The 27,290-nt window shown below is 37.3% G+C and overlaps 1 protein-coding gene across 1 annotated transcript in view; it reads left to right on the forward strand.

Annotated features, from left to right (window-relative positions):
- TRAPPC9 (trafficking protein particle complex subunit 9) overlaps positions 1–27,290 on the forward strand; it is a 453,429-nt gene that overhangs the window by 138,962 nt on the left and 287,177 nt on the right. The window contains exons 18-19 of the mRNA XM_065753627.1: positions 5,545–5,687; positions 16,665–16,775. Of these exons, the coding sequence (XP_065609699.1) occupies positions 5,545–5,687; positions 16,665–16,775 (254 nt within the window). The remainder of the gene's footprint in view (positions 1–5,544; positions 5,688–16,664; positions 16,776–27,290) is intronic.

Genomic DNA, 27,290 nt, shown 5'->3' on the forward strand with positions numbered 1-27,290 from the left:
ATCTGTGGTGAGATAGCTGTAGCCAGTCCGTCTTGCATATAGGTTGACAGAGGTAAAACCTTTGAGGCACTTATAAACATGCATTAGTCACTTGAGTGTTTGGCTGCAGTATTACTGCCCTGGAGGACTGGGTGCAATTTGCCTATAATTAGAAAGAACAGATTTATCTGTCTATTACAAGAAAAAGTATATATTTCCTGAATGTTCCCAGAGGGGAACTAAACTCTAGAAATAATGCTATAAACTCTTATCTTTCTCTCTCTGATCTTTTGAAGTAAAAACTGGTGTTACAGCTGAGAAAGGCACAGAAAATAACTCGTGAATGTATAGCAGGAACAAACAATTAGAACGTGCGCAGTTAAATGTGAGATGAATGCTCATCAATAGAAGATGATTAAATATTGTGTTTGATTTGTCATTCTACATATCTGTGTGTTAGAATGACCTTTGATTCACCCTGCTAGTTAATGCAGAATGACTGTAGTGTGGCTGCCTTGAAACTTAACATTATTCTGCTCACATCTCCATTCTCATTATAAACATGGCTATTTTTAGCTAGCACAGATTCAGAATATGCCTTGTAAGCTTAATGGGGGATTTATTGAGCTCCTGTGTGTATTCACTAGAGACTCCTTGCAGAAGCTTACAGGTTTAGGACTGGGGAGGGGAAAAATGTACTATTTTAATTCCCGGCATATGCCAGCAGGATCTATATTTAGCTTCAGCTACTTGCCATTGTGCTGTTTCTACAAAGGGATGCAGCAGTTTCATTGTTCACAAGCTTAACTAGACATAGATATAGATGGATGAGCTCGATGAACATCGCTATACTGCAGGAATTGCTGCTGAAAGTCAACGTGCATGCAGTAAACGTATTTGAGTAACACTATGCTAGAGCATGAACATGAGTTAGTTGTCTAAATTTGCCTGATTAACACATGTGAAAGAAAATTATACTTATTTTGCTTCAGACTTATGTAGTAATATAACAGTAATAGCAATCTGAGTGTAGTTTGCATTTGTACATACAAAGATCTGATTTACTACAGTGGCAAAATTTCATTGCTTACCAGTTATTAAGAATTTTACCATAGCTTTTCTAATTGCCCTGCATATGTGTAATGGAATGCATGGAATATGCAATGGATAATCCTTCCTGCTGTTCGGTCCTACAGGATAATTGCATATGCAGTACAAGATGATTACATATGCAGATTCTTTTTATAATGTACTGGAGATCTGGCTAGCAATTATACTCTTCAGTGCTTTAAGGAACAGCCTCTGCTGGGAGAGCCACCTTTCCCTTTCTGGGGAACATTAGGAATTCTAACTTGATCATTTAAGTATTCCTGTAGATTCAGGCTTGCTTCATGGTTTTTTACATTCGGAAAAATTGACAAGTAGTTCCTATCCTTTCTTGACTCTCTAATTTCTCCATAAAGATGAAGGATTTATTTGTTTTTAGCTAAAAAAAGAAAGGAGATTTTCTGTATCAAAAAATCAGCCATGTTAGCTGTAAGCTTTAGACAAATATTCTCCAGTGAGTAGCAAGCAACAGATTGAATTATTTCTGCAAAGCTGCACGACATCACTGTGCAGTCATTGCACTGGTTATTTCAATTTGGCAATTCAATTTGTGATAGAATGTAGTTTTTATAAAAGATGATATTAGTGTGTTCTGCAGGTACGTATGTTTGCTAATATGTTCTACTAATGTTCTTCGGTTTGTGTCCTTGACCCTTCAGATAGCCTCATGTTGCTGGCCTTGTTTCCTAAAGACGTTAAGAAGGACTAAATTATTTTTGGCTTTGGAATAATACTTAGCTTGAAATAAGGTTTATGAGGTGAAGAATTAGTGCTTTCCACACACTCCACTTCTCCCAAATTTTCTTTCAATACAAGTATTTCAAAGAAAGGGAGAGCTGAATGGTTGAAGGAGTAGCATAGATTTCTGCATGGAAAAAGTATGCAAGATCACCTGTTATTTCTTCCAACACTGCTGTTAAGCCTGACTTTTATACCTTCCTTACCCTTTGTCAGCTTACCGTGTGAAACAGTGGAGGCATTCTAAAAAACAGATATGTTCAAATACAATATTCAGACATCTTTTATTGAAGACAAGTATTTGTCTTTTGTTAGACTGTTGCAAATTAAAACCCAAAGTGTTAATTTCAGTTACTTTCACTAACCAAATCAGTACTTGGATAGAAGTATATACTTCCTGGTTGTGATCTTACTTTGGGCTTCCAGGACTGAATTTTTTCATCAAACCAGGCCTAACCCTGGACATGAGTCTTTGGATTGAGTAGCTGGTCAAGGAGTAGGAGTTTGATGTGTTTGGATCCCATCTTCCTTGTTTTCAGCAGTATAGGCATACTCTCCTGGAGCTGGTCCTACTAATGCACGTGCAAATTTGGATGAGAAGCAGGAAACCAGGAGCGTGATGGGATTTGTGATGGAAACATGTTTACTGTTGGGCATGTAATTTGATTTAAAAAAGAAGGTATATTTGAAGATTGCACACCTAGAATATGTTACTTTTCAAATGTCAAGCCCTAATCCCAAGAGAAATTATGCTCATTAGTATGAGATGTTTCCTATAATCAGTTCAGAAACTAAAATGGAAAGAACATTTCATTCTGAGTTTAAATATTTTTAGTCTCCTCATGCTGCCTTTTAAAAATCTTAACGGGGAGTCTACGGTGTTGCTTTCTGATATTTCTTCACAATTATTGCAGGCAGGATCTGCAGAGTCTCAGGAGCAAACTGCCTGTAGCTAAGTACTGGCATTTCGTCTTCTATTAAATGTTAAGATCTACGTTGCGTCATTTTTGCTCTTCTGAGGGAATTTAGAAAACGTAGTGTATGTGAGCTATTGTCTGAAAGTATGACTTTTTAATGTAGTTATGTAAAACACTGGGACAGGACTTGAAGGTATGCTATATAACTTTGTGGATCACACTACATTGGGAGGAGCTGTTGACTCCTTCTAGGGTAGAGAGGCCGTAAAGAAAGATCTTGACAAACTGGAGTGTTGGGCAATCACCAACAAATATATGAACCTGTATGTGGGAGGGGGCAAGCCTGGCTGTATGTACACACAAGGGGATGAGAGGTTGGAGAGCAGCCCTGGAAAAAGGGATCTGGGGGCTCTGTTTGATGGCAAATTAAACTGAGTCAGTAGTGTGCCCTGGCACAATCTGTGGTCTGTGTAGGTTCTGCAAGGCCTCTGGAGTAAGCATACAAGGATATTTAAGTCTGGGATTGTAGCATTTGGCTTGTTCTTCTCTGGAGGTGCTGTGGGAGAGAACAGTAAATTGTTTTAAATTGGAGCTTTCTAAGCTTATGAAAGTGTAGGATTTTTGTTCTGTTGCGGAGATAGAAAATCAATCTCAGATATTGGATATGGAGTCCTTCCCAAGGTGTGTGTGTGCGTGCGTAGAGGGTTTTAAAGGAGACTTGAATTTTTTTGTTCTACATCTTGCTCATATTATATGAATTCTGAACAATGGAACTTTTTCTGATTGCCTTAAGACAGTGGAAAAAATGTTTTCCTCAGTCGTGCCCATCATACATATATGTCGTGCCCACGCATACATATATGCTTCCAGTATGTAATCTGTCTGGAGTTGTATCTTCGTATGTATGTTTGTTCATAGGAACCCTGCTCCGCCATCACAGCCAGGGAGTGCAGGGTTCAGGGCTCTGAAGTTCTTGCATTCAAAATCTGTTTGCCACCAGCTAGGTTTTATATTTGAAATGGGAAGGGATTCTCTTCTGCCATCAAAATTAATTGAAGACCATTAAGTCTTCGGCTGTTCTCTCATATGGGATGTGAGACATACTTAAGGCCATCAGCAAGCTTATTTGACAGATTCTTCTCTACAGGGGAGACCAAGATTGTGACGAGGCCTTTGCAGTCTCACACTTATCAATGGTAATATTGTATAAGCTTTTTTGAGCTTTTTCATGTAGTGTCATATGTTAGGAAGCCTTTTGCATGGCCAGTGACAATGCTTCATGACCTTTCAAACATTTACTGTATGTTTACTTGTAATTATATGGGATTGGGCCTAATCAAGTAGTCTTGGTGCCAGAATCGTATGATGAAGAATGGAACAACACCTCAGTAGCTTTGCAATGCAAGATCCTTTGAGTATTACAGCACTAATGTGAAGCTTACATACTTGGAGATTTCAGAGAAAATGTAATGAAAATTGAAATGGAGTCTTACATTGCAACACACCCCTGTACAACAGATACCTGTACTTGTGGAGTCTAGCTCTAATTTTATTAGGAAGTCCAGGTGGTTAATTATAATGAAGTGTGTTTTGATGAGGTTTGTGCTTTTTAATTTTTTGTTTATTTATTATCAGTTAGCTCTCCTGACATAAATTAAACTTGAGTTCATTAGCTACAAATTAGGTATTGAGAAAAACAGAGTAGATGGCTTTGTCCAAAGTAGCCAGTGGATACTTTTGTTTGTATTCTGAGGTGACTCTTATGAATCTTAATGAAAGTAAATTAATTAGTAGAGTTACTTCACATTGCTTAAAAGCACTCAGGAAATGTGCAAGATGTTGAAGTGTGCAAATGCCACTAAACTGTTGGTTTGGTGCCTTTGATATGCTTCGAATTGCTGCATTGTGGGTATTTTAAGGAATGGATTGTCAGTGTTTCTGTTCTTCCAACAACATTTAGAAACAAAGCAGTATAATTTTTTCTAAGCCATTAAATTCCTAAATTGTTCCTTAGAGCTTATGAAAAATATATATGTTTTTTCGAGAATGAGGTGTTGCCTTGGAGATGGTGGGTTTTTCTTTTTTTCTTTTTTTTATATGTTTGTTTTTTGAGGGAAAGCGTTCCAGTTCTTTATAGAATAAACTAAAAGCTAATGAGTGAATAAAAAGGCATTATTCCTAAATGTTTTTTAGAAACTGCTGTAACCGTAGACATAGAGTTCATCTTAACCGGGTAATTCATGTCCATTCCAGGATTGTGTCTTCTTGTGTATCCTTGCTCCGAGTTTGGCAGTGGTGCCTAGTCAGTAGAATAAGAGCAGGGGAAGAATCCAATGACTCTCCCCACATTCTTGCCTTGCTTCAAGCAAATTATACTTCAGCATTATAATAAAAGAAGGTGATGTATAGTCACTCCAGGTGAACCAAAGGGTTGTTGTGAGCTTGAACACTGAAGATGACATGGAGACTTATGCTGGGAAGCTTCTTGCAGGCTGTTAATTAAGTGAAAAGACACAAAGACCAACATTTCCAACAAAAAAGTAAACGTTCAGTAGTGAGTCCATAAGAGTAATGATAATGATAATTATTTTTAATATTTGCTAACTAGTCATGTTCTCTAACATGAGCATCAAGGTAAGACAAGATTCATATACTCTTATCTGGTCAATTTTGCTGTAGTCTGCTGGTTAAAAGAGATGACTATATACTTACAGTATGGAGACATTGTACTTTTTATACTTTTGAAATGCACGGTTATGATATGTACTAATTAATAATAAGTAATTTACTTGTGTTTCTCCAGACACTGGAAGCCATTCTGAATTTCAAATACTCCGGTGGACCAGGGCATGTTGAAGGATATTACCGGAACCTTTCACTGGGTCTTCACGTAGAAGTAGAGCCTTCTGTTTTCTTTACACGTGTCAGCACCCTTCCAGCAAGCAGGTAAACCTTATTTTGATTCTTCTACATGTGACCCAGTGTCTCTTGTTATGTTAGCTATAAGCTAAAAAGCGTGCTCAAAGCTTTGCGTAGCCACCAGCATTGTGCTGGCAAAGAATTCTGTGAATCAGTTTTCAAAACTCCTCCACTTCAGGAATTTAACCATATTTAACTGCAGACTGTGATTAAAACAATCCTTGTGCCCTGGAAATCTGAGTTTCAAACATTATTTCAGTAAGGTTTATTCCACTAATGACAGAGTACATCCTGTTTATTACAATATTTCTTTCTGTATCTCTCCACGTTGCAGTGTATGCTGTATGACATTGTTTTGTCTTTGCCTAGCAGAGTCTTACCAGAAATGTATGTCTAAATGACTGTATTTGAATGTAAAGAATATAAAAATCACAGTAACACTTGATGGTTGTCAAATGCCGTAATTATTAAAGTTTGATTCATCTACATCTGAGTGCAATCATTTATAATAGGTAATTGTTTTGCTATAAATTGTGTTTACTTGCTGCACGGTTCATATTCTTTACATTTTCATTAACTATTGCTTTTTATACTGCTTAAATAAAGCAGTTTTTACAAAAATGTACTCTGTAATTTAATAATTTTACTGATCCTTTATCAGTGAATTACATCTCTTTGTATAAATTCATCTATACCAGTTGATAAATATTCTAGCATGTTTTAAGTCTTTGGGATGCAGAGGTGGCCTTTTAATATCTTTCTCTAAAAAGATGAATAACCATGCTTGGCTTTGTTGGAAAGGGAGGCTGAGGGTGTACTTCTGAGGTGCAAATTACAAAGGAGTAGAAAGTGGTTTTTATTCTGTTGTTGCAAAGTGGGTAGGAATGGAATGAAGCAATGGGGAATGGTTGTGGCCCTGAGCTGCTGGAGTTCAAAGTGTGTTGATCAGTGCTCTCAGATGCACATCTTGGATTTGGTGTGGTCCTTTTTATAGGCAGGAGTTGGACTAGATGATCCATGTTCATCCCTTCCAACCTAGAATATTCTGTGGTTCTGTTTATTTTGGAAATGCTCTTCTAATACACCAAAATAGCAGGATTATTGAAAAGTGTTGTGGGAGCAGTCTTTTTTTTTCTTCTTTTTTTTAAGTTTGAAATTATTTTACTGCATTTATGTAATACTGCTTTGTGAGTTAGGAGTGAACTTAATTGACCAAGAGATTCATATTGGTCCTAAAACCTTTTACAGTGACAAATTTCATGCAGAAGATCTAAAATTAGATTAGAAAGGCCTACTATGTGGTGTTGGCACCATACTTCATTTCTCAAAGGGAAGAAATGAATCACCACTATCGTACTGTTGCAGAAACGTCCAAGGATGGATGAACCCCACCATAGTTTGCAAATCACAAAATGTTTCTTTTGTTCCTGTGAACAAAAGCAATGAAACCTCAAGAAAAGTGACTGAGTCTGCTGCAGCACGTATCTTATGCAGTTACTTCATTCTTTGCCTATTCCTCACATCGTTCAGTGTTTTAAGTCAGTGGAAACTGACTTGCTGATTGGAGGTGAAGATATTACTGATTTTAATTTGGGATCTTAAATCATATTCTGTTTTGGAGACAAATGTATTTGTCCAAATGAATTTCTCTCAGAAATGTTGCATTGTAGGACTTGTCAAAGGACTTTAAAATCTGTTATGTTACATAGGTATACATTGCCCAATCATGGAGCATGTTAAGTGCTTATTACCTTGCATTCTTTGTTCCAAACATTTAGTTTTGCTGAGCAGTAACACTTCTCCTTTACTGTAGTGCTTCCCAATGGCAATCCTACATGAAAATTTATGTCTGATTCGATGTTGTTTTAAAATGAGTAAAAATAATGTCACTTTCCAAACGGCTGAGGATAAATACTTATCATTAAATGAATGATTTTTTTTCTTTTGATCATCTATGCCTATATCTGAGGCTCAGTGAAAATAAAATTTTGTACTTTTTCTTGCTCTTTAAAAACTTGTCTCAGATTTCCCATTGAGTTGCAGCTGAGATCTCATTGCTTAAATTCTATTCTAGGCACTGAACTTTTTGGTTTAGTCATTGTATGAGGCTGTGTTTTGTAGCTTACCTTCTCAGCTGTCATTCCAGAATGAAAGTTAACACTGTTTTCATTTTCTGGATTCCATTTTTTAATTTTTTTTTTAACATTTTATCTCAATAGAAATAAGAAACAGTAGCTTAATAGCTGCTGGGCTTAAAATCAAAGTGAAATATAAAACTCTAAACACTGATTCTTCCCTTAGGTCTTTACTGGAAAATAAAATAAAAACAAACAAAACCTGGGAAAATGTTAATGAGATCACTTCCCCCCCCCCCCCCCCCCCCCCCGGTGTAACATAAAGATTATGGTTTATGTAGAAGTCTTCCAGACACAGGTGGTATTTCTTCTGTTTGAGCAGACATATATGGGAGATGGCACTGAAATAGCTGTGCTGTTTTATTTCTTCTGAGTGTGGGGGTTGATTTTTTCTTTGTTTTTGTTTTTCTAAGTATCTAGCCATAATTATACCTTCCACTAATGCACAGGCTTGTGCTTTGTAGACAGGAGTTTCATTAACTGCATCTTCACTCTGTGTTAAGATGTATTACAGTCTGACAGGAGATCCTTTTGACCTTTTTATCTGTGCTGGTCACTAGGGGCACCTTAGCTTTTTTTTAATTTTGACTCAGATACCAGCCCTCCTGTCAGAAGACACGATGTCCTGTGAGTTAGCAGCCAGATTCTGCTCCAAGGAGTTTCACTAGGTATCTCGTTGTATTCTCACTGATCTGCCAAAAGGACTGATGGATGAGCCTCATGCTTGGAAATTGTTTGACTCTAGTCATGTTACTGTAATCCTTGATTTGCTTGTCTTTGAGAGGATACTATTGTCCTGTGATTAATAATCAGAATTGAAGTAACATAAGCTCTGCATGCAGTGTAAGGTACTTCTTTCTTTTCATCCCTTGCTGTTAGGCTTTCTCTACAAAAGTACATGACAATCATCTCCAAAAGCTGAAAAATGTGGATTTGTAGATGAAGTCCGTGCACAGTGAAACCAGGATGTAGCATTCCCTTTTGGGTAAGACTTAGTCTCACCCTTATATACTCCAAATTCAAGGTGATTAATAAAGTTAATTTCTTAATTTTCTTGAGGCAGCCAAGTTTTCTTCCAATCTTAAAACCACCTTACAACTTCAGCTGCACATCTTTTTTAGTGAGAGCAGAGGCTGAGACTCTGTTCAGTAATTTCAGATTAAAAAAATAAAATAAAAAGCCACACTGCAGGTCTGGCACTGTAAAGTTTAAAAAGTGCCAGTTAATCTAACTGTAATTTCATTTTCCTTTTGTAGCATTAATGTATTTCATTTAATGAAATGATGTAGTTCTGTTAACAAGGCATCATGCCCGCAGTGTACTCCTAGTCTAAGAACTATCAGTGCTTTGGGTCATGTCAGTATAAAGTTTTTCCAACTTGGGCTTCACCTAAGACAGAAAAAGAATGATCTTGTCTGCGTAGGGACTGCTTAGGAGATCCTCTGTTGGATGGGCAGAAGTTTGGGTCATAACAAAGCAAGACATGATTTTTGAAATTTCAGTTCTTGTTTCTATGACTGCCAGTATTTTCAGTACAATAAATTGCAACATATATCCTGCAGGAGCCAAGTTTGAGTTAGAAATTACTCATCCCAAACCTGATCCTCACAAATGATGGAGGAGTAAATAGCATGTTTCTTTTGCCATCTTCTAGCAGACATGTTGGTTGCACAGTAGAGAAGTTCTTTAGCATTTTCTGAAACACTTCTTGCATTTCTATAACTTATTTTTTTAAGTCTTCATACTATATTTGGAATGAGAATCAACTATCTGCTGAGGGGCAGCAGTTTTTAACCTTACATTTTTCAATATTTCAGGGCTCAAATGCCATAGATTTTTGAAAGGAGGGCAGAACTATTTCAGTTGGCCACCTGAAGATCAGTCGTTTTAGTTTGTTGTGAAGAGGCCAAGTTATAGCCTGTATAAAATAACTATCTCTGCAATGTTTGGTTCACTCTTCTATTCAAAAACAAAACAGTTGAAAAAGAAACCAGACTAATTGAATTTCAAGTAAAGCCTTTTTGATCAATTAGACTGATGAATCGTTTATAAAAACTGCCAAGGAATGGGTTTAATGACTTCTGAATTCTCAAGACTGGACGTCTTTCTAGCCTGTGTTCTTTATTTAAATTCCCACCACTGAGCTGATGATGAGTGAGAACTCATGACACGAGGGAGATTAGCTCCAGTGGTTAAAACATCTCGCTAACCTCTCTGCAAATTACACACGTTGCAGCAGGTTCGAGGAAGTGCAGCAGACAGTAGCTTACAGATTGGGAGCACTGATTTTTGAGATCAAAATGTTAAATACGTTGAGTTTGGCACATGAAGATGTGAGAACATAAATCTGCAAGTATTTATAGATGTGCTGGGAATATTTAGCGTAATTGAGAAGGTTTACAACTAGGAAAAGTCGGATGAGGACAATTCTTGGAATATGTGAAAAAGACCTTTTGACAGTGAGATATATGAATTTCTGAGTTAATCTAAGGTTGAAAGCTTCATTTATAGTGAATTTTGTAAAGAATTAAGTGGAACTAAGGAAGCTATTCAAAACAAACTAACAAGAACAAAGATGCCTAGGATCTAGAATTCATATTTAAAATCATTTTGCTGCACTATATGAAGTGAAATTGCTAGTTGGTGGATTTGGGGGAATCGGGTTGAATTCCAGCCTGTGATAGTCTGCTGTTATTTCCAAGTGCTTCTCTTCACTCTCTGGCATCGTTTTGAGCAGGGGTATTGGGTATGACCATTTAAAGAAAGCGTGAAAGAAACAAACAAAAATGTGAGTGTGAAAACGCTCCTTCATTTCAGTTGATGGCAAACTAAGCTGAGTCAGGATGTCAGTAACTTGCCAAAACCCATCTGAGTGTTTCTTGTTTAAGCTCACTTTAGAACAAAGCTAGAAATGGAACAGCAGTAAGATTATTCACTGCAGTGAGCTGTCATTAGAGCATGATAGCTGCATCTGATTTTTAATATTGTGTTAAATGTTACTGAAGTATATCCTCTGAAGTCATTTCAGAATAGGTTGGAATAGAAATTGCAATACCCCTGAAAGAAATAAAGAAATTTCTAGATCACAGTATAATTGCCTCTTGTCTGAGTTCCCATGGCCATACTTCTGTGACTATTTCTGTAATCCTAACCGACACTGTAAGGCTTTTAATACATGGTTCGATTCATCATGTCACTAACTTCTCTTTGTGTTATATCCTGCGTCTTGTAATGGAAGATAATAGAAATTAATTTATGCAATAAATCTCCAAGACATTGTAGAATTAAAAATAAATAAATCTTATCTTTTAGTGTTTGAAATAAGTACTGACTTAATTGGGCACGTTATTCTGAGACCTTTAGATGATAATTTATCCAGCGGAAAACATCTTTCTTTCTAATTCTAGCTTTTGCCTGCACAGCCTCCTGAGATAAACTTTCATGATACTTGTAAAATAAAATCTTGTATGTGAAATATATGACAGATTCTTGTAAAGGAAACAGGGGAGACAAACAAAGAAGATAATTGAAAGGGAAATTGTTTGCAGAATGTGATTTTTAGTGTTTTTCCATTTCGACTGTGAAACTGCTTGTTTGACTTAGGCTTGTTTCCTTTCCAGTAGCAGTCAAAACGGCAGATGGGAACTAAAGTAAAATCCTTTCAAGAACTCAACCCTGCACCTGTATGCATTCATCTTTGTTTAAACTCATCTTTTATTACAGTGCAGTAATGTGTACATCATTCTGTTCGGAAAAGATATATATTTCCAGCGTCTAATGTGTTTTTCTGGGTAGTTTTAAATAGAGTTTCCCAGGAAAATGAAGTTTATGTGGTCACTCCAGGTACATTTTGGCAGATTTCTCCCAGTGGCTTACCCTGTACATCCTTCCCAATCCACTAATATTTAGTGTAAAATATCTACCTGGTGGTAGATAGTTTGTTAAAAGAAGAGGAAACTTCCTGGAATAGTTTAGTAGAATAAGAAGAAATTGAGCAAATCACAGAATTGTAGGGGTTGGAATGGACCTCTCGAGATCATTGATTCCAACCCTTCTGCCAGAACAGCTCCCTTGCACAGGTTGCACAGGTGGGCATCCAGGCAAGTCTTGAACATCTCCAGAGAAGGAGACTCCACCGCCTCTCTGTGCAGCTGTGTCACTGCTCCGTCACTGCACTGTGAAGAAGTTCCCACTCACATTTGTGCAGAACTTCCTATGCTTCATTTTGTGGCCATTTCCCCTTGTCCTTTTGCCACACACTGCTGAGAAGAGTACAGCCTTGTCCCTTTGCCTCCCGCTCCTTAGATATTTATGGATATGGATCAGATCCCCTCTAAATGTTCTTCGTTCAAGGCTGAACAGCCCCAGGTCTCTCAGCCTTTCCTCATAAGGGAGATGTTCCACACCCTTTATTATCTTTGGAGCCCTCTTCTGGACTCTGCAGGAGATCCCTGTCTTTTTTGTACCAGGGAGCCCAGAACTGGACACAATTTCTTTCCCAAGCAGCTCTAGAAACAGAGTCTTATGGCTGCTTTTCTTCAGCCAAAAATTACAGTGGACTGCTATGGTCTGTAATAAAATCATCTTTGGATCTATCTATGAGTGTTCTTTTTTTTTTTTTCAATAAGTTTACACACTGTTCAAGAAAACTCATTTACCTATTATGGAGGCAGTGGCTAATGGTCTCAGATTTTCTCAGTTGCCTTGAAATCCTTAAAACAATATGACATTTGACATTTTTCTGGTACAGAGCTTAGTTTAAGCAGCAGATTACTGTCTTAAACTGCATACAGCAGTTGAGCAAATTCATGCTTGAATGCCTTTATCATACTTGTGTGACTATGATTTACTTATAAAATCTTACATTGAAATAGGTAAATCCATTCCTGTCTTTCAAAGAATGGTCTTCTGTAAGTTTACCTGTAGTGAAAATTGATATGAGGATGGAATTAGACTTCCCAGCTAATTCATTGTTTTCCTGGGACTTTCAGTTTCACCTGCTTGCAGTTCAGCTTCATCAGTTCTACACAGTCCTACTGCTTGTGACGTGGCAAAAATAGAGTGTTTTCTGCTTTCCAGATCTTAAGTAAATGCTCTTTATCAACTTGCAGACTTTCTTTTTTTTCCCCGTTTATTATAGTGTTACATATAATTTTCCAGAGTTTGTCTTATTTTCAGTACTCAAAGCTTGTTTCAGTTCTTGTATTTTTGTAGCCGTAGATTATGTTCACTTTTTATTGCTCTAGTAGTTGCTTTGATGATGTGTAATTACTCTTGAATTCTAATGGTGCATTTTCCTGCTGCCTTCATGTTGCCTACAAGCTTTGTATACTTGTATTTTATTATTATTACAATTCAGAGTACTGTAATGATTCTCTAACTTGGACTTTTATATTTTACTAAAGATTTCCCTGTATATTTAGCTCTAAAGTGACAAGGAAAAAAAATACTTCCCCTACATAGCTATTTTTATTGTGGTGTTTGTAAAGCATGAACAAAATGTTGTGACAAATAATTTTCACTGTATAATCCAAGAGTTTTTATTCAGGAATCTTTAGAATTAGTGATGGTGCTCAGTTCTGAAGGGCTTCTGTTGTATAGGTCCCTCAGATTTATTGCATCAGTTGTTTTTTTTTCACAAAACTTTGATTCTGCTGCCAAAAAGTATTACACGAGGCTTGTATGTATGTTATTTTGAACAACTGTTTGTTTCTTTCTGTGGGGTAAATAAAAAATTCCTTCCACACTGCATTTTGTAAACAGAACTTCACTTGCAAATCATTTCTTAGCATTTGCTGGAGGGACAGAAGCTTCCTGTGGCTTTACAGGGCTCGTCCTGCACCCAGTGGTGAGATGGAAGCCAGGCTTGCTTTTCTCACTTTCTTGTTCCTTGCTGGTAACAGGTTAGCTACTGTCTCTTGCAGTCATTCCTTTCATGTGAGCTGTATAGACAGGGAGTTTGTGCTAAGAGCCACGACTCCTTATTTGTTCAAAATTCATGAGTTTTGACATGTTTGCTTCAGGCACTCAGCTACCTTTGTGCCTTATCTTTATTCAGTATTCACTGGAATTTTACCCCAAAAGAGTGAAAACCCTTAAAAATACCAAAAAGCACATCCTCTCCCACCCCCACCTTCCTTTCAACTTTTCCTTAGAGGCATGGTGCTGTCCCCAGGCAGTGCTCACTTGTAGCTCAGTGCCTGGTTGCTCGTGGTGTTGCTGTCACTTGGGGCTGAACCCCATACTTGTAAGAATGTCCAATCTCAGAGCTCTGCATGGCAGCAGTGCGGCTCCTCCTGAACGTACTCTGGAAATGCTCTCTCTTGACATTCAGAAGAGAACTGTGTCATACACCAGAGAACCTATTTCAAAAGTAGAAGAACAGCTCTTATACTCTTGCACTGTCAGAGCTTAATTGCCTCTGGAATGACTGTTGTTGAATTGAAATTCTTATGCAGTAGGAGAAGTATACTTGGTTACCTCAGACACTTGACTCTATCTTACAGAATTTTTGTGTGTTGCTTGAATGATGGCTCTGACAGCCGTCATCTTACCACTGTGTTTCTCTTTCTTCCCTTTTGGGGAACTTCTGGTTTCATGTGAGCTCTCTCTCAAGTTGCCCAGAGAAGCTGTGGATGCTGCATTGCCACAGGTATTCAAGACCAGGTTGCATGGCACCCTAGGCAGCCTGAGCTGTTGGGTGGCAGCCCTGCCCACAGCATGGAGTTGGAGCTAGATGATCTTTGAGGTACCTTCCAATTAGGGATTTGATTTAGTAGTTCGGTAGGGATAGTGATAGGAGGATGGTTGGACTAGATGATCTTGTAGGTCCTTTCCAACCTTATGAACTTATGAACCTTCCAACTCAAGCCATTCTATTTTTCTGTGGTTCTGTGATAAGTTAAAACCACTGATGAGTTTTATTTCTGACATTCAATACAAGTTGTTTTTCCCTGCTTAATGATTCTGATAGCAACTCCGTGGGTTGTAATGATCTGTAATCTTCGTACAATGGCTGTACTATTTTATTCTGTAATTCCTAGTGACAAGTCACCTAATGTTGTTATAAATACATTTAAACTTCAAAGTCATTTATAGTTTAAGATAAATTATAGTGATGCATAAGGCTGGGATATTTTCCTTAATTAAGTAGCTTCAGAGGAAGTTTTGAATTTCACAGTGGACTGATAAAGCATTGTCATAGCTATATGATTTCATTTGGCATTTTATGTCTGATTTTCTTTCTGATTTTTTGTTTCATTTGTATTACATTATAACCTTCATTTAGTGTCCCTGTTTATACATTGTTTCACAAAGAAGAAAAGTTTATAAATAAAACTAAAAGTTTACAGTAAGATTTCTGTAGCTCTATCAATATTACTTCCAAAGGTTATCAAAAACACAGTCTGTATATTCCCAATGAATCCAGCTTGGCAAATTTGGATTTGAAGGACAGTAGCTGGTGAATATAAGACCTCCTGTTAGTCCTGTCTGTGTTTTCCTTTCTGTAAGAAGGGACAAGGTTGTCTTTTGTATAGAGTAGTTAGCATAGTGGAGAAAGGCAACTTTCTCCAGGCACTTTTCTATAGGCAAAGTGGGTCCAGAGGAGGGTCACGAAGATGATCAGAGGGCTGGAGCAGCTTCCCTACAAGAACAGGATGAGAAAATTGAAGCTCTTCAGGATGGAGAAGTGAAGGTTCCAGGGAGAACTTATAGCGGCCTTCCAGTATTTTAAGGAGTCCTACATGAAAGCTGGAAGGGACTTTTTATAAGGGCTGGTAGTGACAGGACACGGGGAAACGGTTCATAGGTTCATAAGGTTGGAAAGGACCTACAAGATCATCTAGTCCAACCATCCTCCTATCACTATCCCTACCCAACTACTAAATCAAATCCCTTAGCACCTCATCTAAACGCTTCTTGAACAGCGCTAGGGATGGTGCCTCAACCACCTCCCTAGGCAGGCCATTCCAGTGCCTGACCACTCTTTCAGAAAAAAAAATGTTTCCTCAGGTCTAATCTAAATCTTCCCCGGCGCAACTTGTGGCCATTCCCTCTCGTCCTGTCCTTATTTATCAGGGAGAAGAGGCCCACCCCCTCCTCACCACAACCTCCCTTCAGGATGTGGTAGAGTGCAATAAGGAATATATAAGGTTATAAACTGGAAGAGGATAGATTCAGACTAGATATTAGGAAGAAATTCTTCACTGTGAGAGTGGTGAGAAGCTGGAACAGGTTGCCCAGAAAGGTTGTGAATGGTTCCTCCCTGGAAGCACTCAAAGCCAGGCTGGATGTGAGCAACCTGGTCTATAGGACGGTGTCTCAGCTTATAGCACAGAGGTTGGAACTAGAGGATCTTAAAGGTCTTTTCCAACCCAGACCATTCTCTGATTCTGTAATGGAACTGCTCCCTTAAAAACTGAGCAAGGATTTAAAATTTTGCTGCTTAAAAAGTTATATGTCAGGAGAATATGAAGTAATAAAACCTGTCTTCTGTGAATGCTAAAAGAGCTGAAAAAAATGTGCGGCCTTTTCCTGTAGAGGTGAATCTCAAAACAGCAGGGTGAGAATATACGCAGATGATCAAATGCTTATAAGACTTAATATTGTTGGGGTCGTAATTGTCATGGAAATCTTCTTGGATATATGCTTCTGTCATGTTTTAGTTTAAAAATAGGATATTTCTACTAAAAGAGTAAAATACTGATTTAAGATATAAATTTAAGGTATCAAATATCTGTGTGTGAATATATGCTTGCATGTAAATATGCACATATATTTATGTATAAACGCTTACTCGGATTTATGTATGATTGTCCTGTGGTGTGTTACTGACATTGTGATATCTTTTTTTCACCTGCCTGAACAGCACCCGGCAATGTCATCTGCTTCTTGATGTCTTCAATTCAACAGAACATGAGTTGACCATCAGTGCTAGGAACAATGAAGATTTAATTCTGCATGCTGGAGAATGCCAGCGGTAAGTCCTTTCATGTTTAGTGGGCCCTACTTTAAAGCATATTATTTATTCCTACCCCGCTGTTCATATTTGGGGCCTGGTTGTCTTTTAAACATTGTAAAGCTGTCAGAGAACAGAATTTTATTTTCTTTAAGGTGTGTCGTTGAATTCTAGTACTTTCTCAACTTAATTTCTTTGTCTTTGAATCTAGTAAAGGATAAAATATAAAACAGTAAGTTGTGAGGTAGATAGATGGATATAACACTGACCCAACTAGTTTGGTTGTGTTCTTATAAAATGTTTTAATATGATTTTTATGTGCATTGAACATGTTATTTCTACTGTTAAAACCAGAACCCAATAGATCATTTTCCTTTCCTAATTGAAAATGCTGTTTTCTCCATGTAGTTCCCCAGACATTTTGTCTTTATTTATAGAAACAGAAATGGAATAAAGAAAAATAGAATTGCAGAATAAGCAATGACAACTTCTGTGGTGAAAAATATTCTAGAATTAAATAGACTCTTGTATGTGTTGTTTCTTCCAACCCTACTATGGTATTGTTAAGGCCATTTTGTAGCCAGCTACATCATAAAACATGTAAGAATTATTTACCATATTGTATCTTCATATAATTTCTATAACTGACCGTAGCCTACATATTTTGTTGTTTGGCTTTCCTCCTTCACATGATGATTTTGCCTAGACAACATCATTTTTATCTTGAAAAGATGAACCATGAGAAAAAAAGATGTTCCAGTTTGATCATAGACATTAGCACAGTTCTGTTCTTTAGGAGAGTTCTCCTAAGTCATACGACTGATAAGCATTTAATGGGAAATACTTCAGTGTCTTTAAATTTCAGCCTGAGTATTATTTCAAAGTAGAAATACATCAATTGCAAGACAAGCAATTGTGAAAAGCAAGTACAAAGTATGTAACAATGTCAGTAGTATAACAAACAATGTCAGTAGTATCAAGACAAAGCGTGTTGTCTCACGGTTGAATTTTGTCAAGTTTCCTTTCTGAAGAAGTGGACAAAAATAATAGTAACGAGCAGTGCTTCTTCCTTTTCTGTTTTTTCAGTAAGAATTTACTCTTTTCAGAAAATCAGACCAAGTACTTACCAAATGTTCGTATTCAAATCTGCACTTTCCGTATATTTGTGTATGAATTTGTCACTCACAGTTTTTGGGACAATATGTAATAAACAGGAATGAAGTTATGATTAACTCTGTAATTAATTTCCACTTCCTTGTTTGCATTTCTTTTGTTTTCCTACGGATTTAATAATTGAAGTTTGCATATTCTAAAATCATTACATTGTAATGGATAATAACTCTTTCAGTAAGTCTTTTGAAACAGTCATTCTTCAAAGTGGATTTTGTAGCTCTTGCAAGAATTTAAGCCTTTTACAGGTATTGATTTGAATCTTACTGCAAAATATTTTATTCTTTTACTGGTGTTTAGAAGTTGCACAGTTTTCTACCACCTCTAAACCCTTTGTTTATTTCTTGAATGTTAAACAGTTTAACTTGAAACTATATATTTCTAATTGTATATATAGCTGCTATGTTAACTGGAGGGTTAATTTTTATTCCCGTGAACCTTATACAGAGGCTTGGAACGTACACTGAGCCTTAAAGTTAGCAAACTCTAATAGAGCTTTGGATAATTTTACCAAAATATATATATATATATCAGAAATCTTCCCCTTTTTTTGAGGCCCTGGTTCTAGATCTTTCCTTTGCAACGTAGAGCTGGCATTCATAGGGGCTTGCTTTTGAACCAGTTGGTTCTTGTCCAGATGTACAATGTTTTTCAAGAAGACGTTCATTTAGGTTTTATTTTTTCACCATTAGACATAGCTTTTTTTTTTTTTTTTTAATAATTTTAGTAATATTTGAGGTTGAGGCTGTTCATTAAAGGTCTTTTTTTTCCCCCTTCCCATACCTTCTTGTTTTCTTCCTCATTCTTAATATTTTCCTCACTTCACTTCTATTTTTATTGTAACTTTTCCTCCAGGCCTTACTTCGGTTACTCATGGTTTCTTTTGTAATTTACTCTCCCTCCATTCATCACCATCATTTTGAAATCTCCTGTCCTGACAAAGAGTAGATGCTGGGCATTTGTTTTCTTCGTTCCTGTTCTCATTGCTTGAGATTGCGTTCACCATATTTTCTGCCAACAAACCTAAAAAGAAGAATAATGCTGCATCCTGCTTACTGCTTGCCTCTTTGCTTCCCCTGAACGTTTAGAAACTAAAATAACTTGGACGTCTCCAATGTGTTGTTTCTGCTTTCTATACTATGAAACAGGAATTCTCTTAGAAAAGCTATTTGAAATTCGAGTGTTCAGGTAGTTTTCTAGACTAGTGGAGTTTTCCATCTGTAAAACAGTTTCTTGCATTGTCATCTGTACACGATTGAAGAAGCTTTGGTGCAAATTAGAAATGATTTCAGTATATGCAGCAGTGAAACTGAAATTGTTTTAATCACAGTGATATGGGGTTCAACAGATTGTTCAGAATTGGAAGAATATAGCAGGCAGGTTTGGGAGGGAATTGTATTATGTACATTAACAAAAAAGTGTTGCTAGTAGCAGTGATTTTAGTTTATTGAAAAACAGGTATGGTAATTATTGTTTCTTACTTGATTATCAAAAGATTGAAATTCAGTTTCATGACAACCCTCATTTATCCATTAACCACTTCATAATTTATGGTAATAGTTACCTCATTATGTGCCCCAGGATATCTCATTTTGTACAACATACCATATACTTCCATTCTGTGCTCAATATGCCTGTCAGCTAGGAGTGGCAACATCATAATCTGTGAAAGTTTAACAAGGTAGTGGTCTGAATAGCTGAATCCTCTCCTCTGTCTTTGTGGTGCATCACTACTGAGTTTTTTGACTCTTTTGTGTTTATACGACTTCACAGTTAGTGGCTGCAAATATAATACTGCTTGATGAAGGGCAGTTTTGGCCCTGGTGTGAGGACTGTGAGGTTCAGTGGTTTTGACTGCAAGGGAGTAGAGCTGGCTGAAGAAGTGAATAGTGAAGAATCAAGAGGACCTTGATAAGAGCAAGCTGGAAAAAAGGGTCAAATATTTCCAGCCATAGGAGCTGCCAGGCATCTGGCATCGTGGGGAATTGTATTTCCCTATAAATAATAGGTACCTTTATAGCTTGTTAATAGCTATATGACTGAGGCTTCTAGGCAACATTTATAAGTTCTGCCAGGTACTAGTCATAGAATAGAATCATCTTAGTTGGAAAAGACCTTCAAGATCATGTCCAGTCTCCAACCATACCTACCACGTCCCATTGCTAAATTACATCCACTTGTATCTGCAGGGATGGTGACTTCACCACCTCCTGAGGCAACCTGTTCCAATGTCTAACCATTCTCTCCACGAAAGAAATTCTTCCTAATGTCCAGCCCAAAACACTGCCTTCTTGGTGACCTGGGCACACTGCTTGGCTCATGCTCAGCCAGCTGTTGACCAGCACCACCTTGTTCTTCTCTGTCAGGAAACTGTCCAAACACTCTTCCCTAAGTCTATGCTGCTGCATGGTGCTGTTGTGGTCTAAATGAAAGATGACTCCTGGGAATGCTGATGAAAACCACAAGATGGATTTCCTTCCTCGTTTTTTTTTTTTTTTTTTTTTTGTTATTTTTTTTTTTTTTGTTATTTTTTCTTCTTTTAGTGTGCAAGCTTGGGAGTTGAGTAATGAATTAATTAATACATACCACAGCAGCAAAGTCAGTAATCAGAAAGTAAGAACTGCAAGCCAGATTTCTTTCTGAGTAGCTGGTTCATGCCCTTTAGCAGGGTTATAGGACTAAATGAGAGAGCTTTCTTAAACAATCCACTATGGTAAGTTGTTATTGTAAAGCCCAGCATTGCTTTGTTTCGATAAGTGAACTTTACTGTATAGTGACCTTAGATTTTTTGAAGTACTTCTTTGTTAAATTCTATTGCAGTCAAGAATAATGAAAGAATAACATCATTATTTTTATTTTTATACCTCTCATCATTTAATAGCTTTTTTTTTGACCATGAAAAATAAGGTCATTTTAAAAATTCTTTGAGTGGATTCTTAAAGAAGGCCACTGACTACTGCTCATTTAAATACATTGCTTAATTGAGCTGTGAAGGCTGTGGATATCTGATTAGACCTAATTGGATAAATGCTGAATTTTCAGAAGTGACATTACTCCTGTCAGATTCGTGTTAAACACCTGCTGTCTTTTTTATAAATGTTTTATAATAACAATATACTAAGTTAAATAGAAGTGTTGTATACTGAAATTTGTTCAATCCTAGTTAGAAATGCACAGCTTATTGAAAACATTTAAAAATTTTTCCCCTTCCAGAGGTAGGAGAATTAAAAGATTCCTCACCCTTTCATCAGTAAGTTCCCTCAATAAATTCATTGTCCTGTGCATATGAATCATGATAAGTTATTAATCATAGCTGCCATGTCAACTTTAATTTATGCTTTTGTTTATGACAGGAAATGTCTGTATAAGAGATTAATTATTTCTTCCCTCCATTGTTGTTACAGTTTGTTTTTTCAAGTTGCAGTTGTAGTGATGAAGACTTTGTATGCTGTCATTGATAATGAAATTTCACAGCAGTTTCTGTGGGTCTTCATGTTAAATACATAGCAAGCTGTAAGTTTTTGAGGGGGCATCAAGCTGATTAAAAACAAAATCAAAGGTTGTATTAACAAAAAAGTGAGCAACAGCTACTGTTTTCAGGGTAATGGATTTACTTGACAGTTGTTAAGTGCACAGTTCTGTTGTGTAAGTCTTTCAATTGTTATTTATTTTTATTAACAGCCAAATCGATATATTTAATATGCTACATACTTTTGGGCTAATAATTGGCAATTCTCAACAGAGAAATTGGAAAGAAAATGTAGATATATTTAGGAAGGGTTTGTGTACTTAGCAGTGGTCATATCCACTTTTAATCTTTATTTCAAAGCACTTAATAAAAGTTGGAGACGTTAAGGATAAGACCTCCAAAAATGTCAAGCAATAAACAAAACTATGAAGATGTAAAGAGGAGAGAATAATAAAGAGAAACTTTTGGTTCTTTGCAGTTCAAGCACTCAGTGACTGTGTTCAATTTGAGGGACATGCTTAATTGGTGAAGTGCAGGAGTATGATGGTTGAGCAACCAATGGTTTTGGATCCTCAGTGTGCATGCTGCATAAAAACAAATGTTGTAGGAGAATTAAGCAGGCAAACAGAAGTATGGAACAAAAAGTGAGAATTAAATCATACAGTTCTGGTCACACGTGTATAAAAACAGTATCAAGTGGAGGCAACGGACCTGGCTCCTCCTTCTGAGGAGTTCTTTGCTGGATGGCTCAAGACCAGTCCATAATTACAGGGCTTTCTAGCAGGTTTTAACAGCAGGAAATGTGGCTAGCTTCTTGTTTGTCTCTCCGTTCTCTCCCTGCTGCAGTATTAGCCTTTTGTTCTGTATACTGCATTTCTACAGGCAGTGAGCAAAATAATTTCTTTTCTGTGATTTACATTTAAATTTAGCATTCCAGTAATTTGGAACACAGATAAATCTTTCACCAAATTATTGGTGTTGAAAGAGCTATCCTTAAGTATATTCTCTTATATTTTTCTCCTTAAGGAGTGTTTTATTCCTTCTCTCCCTCAGCTTCATTTGCAAGGCTCTTTGATATTATTGACTATATCAAGTGGACGATGCTGTGCTGGGTGGGCAACTGTTTCAGAATTGTGCAGCTCCTCATAAGGTTTTTTTTTCCTCCTCAAAAGTAGGTGTAAGCAATTTAACAACTCTTCTAAATCAGGGGTGACTAACCAGCAGGATGTAGCCAGCATGGCAATTTTTCATGGAATATTGACTTGACCTTAGGAGATCCAATTTGTACTGTTTCTAATATTGTGTGTAGGCAGCTAGGGGACAGAGGTGAGTGCAGGCCAGGTTTATCTCTGACAGGATTTATTAAATTTAATAGGATATAGCATAAACATAGTTAGATGAGTTGGCCCCCATACAAAATATTTCACAGATATAGTACAAATTTGCTATCCTACTGTTGGATCTGGAGATCGCTCCAAATCTGATGTGATTTAAGGGCCAAATAAAGTTGGGTGTGTAGAGTGCTGGTCATAAGTAATGTATGGTTCAAAAGAAGTCAAAGTAATTGATACAGAATTCAGGTTTAGACTTTTTTTTTTTAAGGGAGATTTTTCATACGAGAAGTCAAGCTTTTTCCTTCCTTCACTTCTTTAATACTCAGTAGAAAAAAATATTTGTATATTGAATTGTGGATACTAGACACTTAAACAAACTGTGTCCCTTAGTAACTAGCAGTCTTTATTGGGAGCATTGTGCAATGTGGAGACCTATTAAAAATCAACTGAAACGATAGTACTTTTTCATTTACTTTGCATTTTTGCACGAGAGCTGGTAAGAAAAAAGAGGAATGTAAGAGGACTTGTGCTTTTGTTAGATGACAGTGGATCAACAAGTAAAACAGGAAAAAATACTGCTTCCTGAAAGAAATCATAGCAGAAATCAAATTTTGCTTGCACTTAATTCACGCATATTGAAGTCTTTGGGTCTTTACTGTGGTTTTAGAAGGGTCATGTTTCAACATTGATGGAAAAAGTGGACACTGAAGGTAGAGCATTAACAACTGGACATTAGTTCCCTCATTAAATGAAAAACAGGGAGAAAAATGTAGGTGGAAAATTTGAGGATTGATAAAATTTAATAATTGGTAAACTCACCCATTATTCCCAAAACTACCAGTGTTACATTGTTCTTGCTAGGCATGTGCTCATATGAATGTGCCCCTTTGTCACCTTCACTCATCCTGTAAGACTTTGTCCTACTAACATTTTTGTTCATGCTGTCAATAGAAGAGTAAACATTTGGGTGCAGGTACAGCTGGTTTCTCTTAATATTTATAGATAAATAGACTAATTCAGCTGACAGCATTCTCTGTGCTTAGGAGCACTTGCTGTGTTTTGCTGCTGTGGTGGCTGCATTAATGAGGTGGAAGAGGATTGTCTTGAATAGCTACCAGTTACTCTGGTTTAATGGCCAGAGGATTTATTAAAGTTACACTTCAGTGTTGCACTGAGTTGGCCTCCTGCCTGCTCTCTGATCTTCTGCTAAAGATCATGATGGTGCAGTGTAGGCTTCCTGAAGTTGGAAATGAATAAATGCAATTGCTATTAATTTATTTTAGATGATCAAAAGTGTAATTAAGATAGTTGTTTTATGAGTCTTTCCTTTAAAGAGAGAAATCATTTAAAATTAGTGCTTCAGTAGTTTGAAGTAATTTTTGAGTCTTGACATCCATTTCCTTATTCCTTCATTAAAAAAATAAATAAGGCAACAATGATCTGAAGAAGTCTGAAAGATGCTATGTAAATGCTACAGTATCTGAAGCATTTTTTTTTTCTTAATGATGCTTTCATTTTACAGTCATAGAGATGTTTTCAGAAATTAGGAATAGAGTCTTTCTTTTTTTTCCTCCTGATGCTGTTATGCCAGGATCACAGACAGAAAGCTGAAGCCTTCTTTGGAGTAGTGCAAGGGTTTATCTCTTCCAGTTTTCTTTTAAAAATGTACTGTATTTGAGTAAATTTGTTTTTAATGTGTTCCCGTATAGAAAATCAAAGCATTCCATTCGCACTCCACTGAAAAATATGTACTGCCTTAAGTGGGGTAAAATAAATATAAATATTGGAGAAACGTTACAGGATTGGGACAGAGTGGCTGGAAGACTGTGTAGTGGAAATGGACCTGAAAGTATTGGTTGATACTCAGCTGAACATGAGCCAGCAACGTGCTCAGGTGGCCAAACAAGGCCAATGGCATCTTGGCTTGTATCAGGAATAGTGTTGCCAGCAGAAGCAGGAAAGTAATAGTCACTCTGTACTCAGCATTGATGAGACCGCACCTTGAGTACTGTGCTCAGTTTTGGATCCCTCACTGCAAGAAACAGTGAGGCCCTGGAGTGTGTTCAGAGGTGGGCAACAAAGCTGGTGGTGGGTCTGGAGCACAGGCTTTAAGAGGAATGGCTGAGGGAGCTGAGATTGTTTGGTCTAGAAAAGAGGAGGCTCAGGGGAGACCGTATTGCTCTCCATAACTGCCTGAAGGGAGACTGTAGTGAGCTCAGGGTCAGCCTCTTCTCTCTTGTAACTAGTGATAGAACTAGAGGGAACATCAACAAGTTGTGTAAGGAGAGATTCAGGGTGGACATTTGGAAATAGTACTTCTCTGAAAGAGTGGTCAGGCACTGGAATGAGCTGCCCACGGAGGTGGTGGAGTCACCGACCCTGAGGGTGTTCAAGGAATGTTTAGATGTTTTGAGGGACATGGTTTAGTGAGAAGGATTGGTGATAGGTGGATGGTTGGACTGGATGATTTCATAGATTAATGGATTCATAGATACATTAGGTTGGAAAGGACCTAAAAGATCATCTTGTCCAACCATCCTCCTATCACCATCCCGGTCTTTTCCAACTTTGGTGATTCTGTTATTCTGTGATAATAAGACAAAGTACCTGTCATGTTTGTGCATGCTTTTTATGCTGATAGCTCCATTAGTGAATTTAAGTAACATAGCAAAACTTGATTTTTTGGTAATCAGGTTCAAATGCATTAATTTTAAGTATCATTATCTTCAGTTCTAGTCTCTTTGTAGGACAAAACTTTCCCTGGCAATCTTTGGAGCAGTGTGAAATCCATAATCTTTCCTGTTTTGGACCACTTTGTTTCTACCCTCCGGCCCACTCTTTCACTGGTTGGGTCTTCCCAAGGAAGTTTCACTGTACTGGCTTGGTATGCTTTTAGTCAGCACCACAGCATTCTAAGCACATTTGCTCCGTTTTGGAAAATGCATGTTGCTTGTTATTTGGTTTCTTACAGTGAACTAGTACAGTAAAAATGAAGAATTCTGCTCTAGCTTAGGGATTTTAAACAGTAATGTCAGTTTTCAAATGAAATCATTGAAGCAGTTTAATTTTCTGGTGTTCAGAAGGAGCTGTACTGGAGGTAGAGTACCGTGCCATAGTGCTCTGATTTCTGTCTAGTGATGTAGGTGTGTTATAGCCTTTATATCTTCAGTTTTAAAATTACTCCTTGTCTTATATAGCGCTTTCAAGCTGTGAAAGACACTAACACTTTGGAAACATTCCAGATTAAACATGTTGAGTTCATGCTGAGTTGTGAGGACATGCCCCCAGGGATGAGGGTGACATGTAGTGAAGAAGGTTAATTATAGATTTCTTTCAAATTTTTTTGTTGTACATCTTTATTGAATAAGTGTGCTGAATTGCAAATGATTAAACATGCTTTTACGCAAGGAAGTTGTAGCTTATTAATCCACTAATGTTCTGTTAAATCATTAAGTTTGTGGGTAAGGAAGATTTAATGTAATTATTGACATATGACAGTGGTACTTGTGAAAGGCTGATATAGGATTTGAGCCACTGTGGGATAAGAAAGGAGAGTTATTAATTGGTTAAGAGAAGTATGACAGAAGGGTGAATAATCACTTTTTTATTGTAGAAATAAAGTCATCACTGGAGTCCTTCTGGAGTCCGTGCTGCTCAGCCCCTTTGGAAACTATTTGGAAGAAGGAGTGAGAAGTAGGCAGATGTCATGATAATAAACTGTGGGCTGTAATTTTGGGAAGCCAGCTGTGTGGAGTTCCAGAAGAATGGGATAATAAAGTACGAGATACAGTATTAATAAACCCAAATTGATGAATAAGGTGGAAAAAAAAATAATCATAACCTGATGTAATGAATAGCTTTGAATAGCCGAGATGAGCTCTGGGCTGTCTTTTAACTCTTAGGAATTGGATGTAGATTAGAAGACACACATGAAAATAATCTGCTCAGCATTCTGTAGGAGCTGAATAAAAACCAACCATCTTATTAGAAAGATGGGGTGTCGGGGCACTGTCACAGGCTGCCCAGAGAAGCTGTGAATGCCCCAGGCCTGGAGGTGCTCAAGGCCGGGTTGGATGGGGCCCTGGGCAGCCTCAGCTGGTGGGCAGCAACCCAACCTTGACACGGGGTTGGGAGAGTTTGGGCATTAAGGTCCCTTCCAACTCAGTCCATTTTGTGATCCTTTTGAATAGGCACTGTATCAGCACGCAGTAGGACATTTTCAGTCCTCTGTTATAATAAAGAAGAAGGTGGTACTTCAGAACTGTTTAAGATGAAAGGAAACCCTCCATTAAGAAAAGCAGGTATTAATAAAATTAACATTTAAAACTATAATTCAAGGTATGTACTTTCATTTTTCCTAATATAGTGTGGATTATCGTTATTATCTTGTATCCTCAGCACTCTCCCTGTCATGAGCGTAAATGCTTCTAATACCCTGTAATATTTTGAATTTTCAAATAGCACTTTTATACCCATATCTTAATTTCTTTGTTGTCATTTTCTTCTTTGATTCATCTGCTGAAATGATATTTTTCAATCCAGAATGCCTTCGTGTTGCACATT

Source organism: Cyrtonyx montezumae, unplaced genomic scaffold (genome assembly GCF_038088225.1).
Source record: "Cyrtonyx montezumae isolate F1298 unplaced genomic scaffold, pur_monq_1.0 scaffold_8, whole genome shotgun sequence".
NCBI classification, from domain to species: Eukaryota; Metazoa; Chordata; class Aves; order Galliformes; family Odontophoridae; genus Cyrtonyx; species Cyrtonyx montezumae.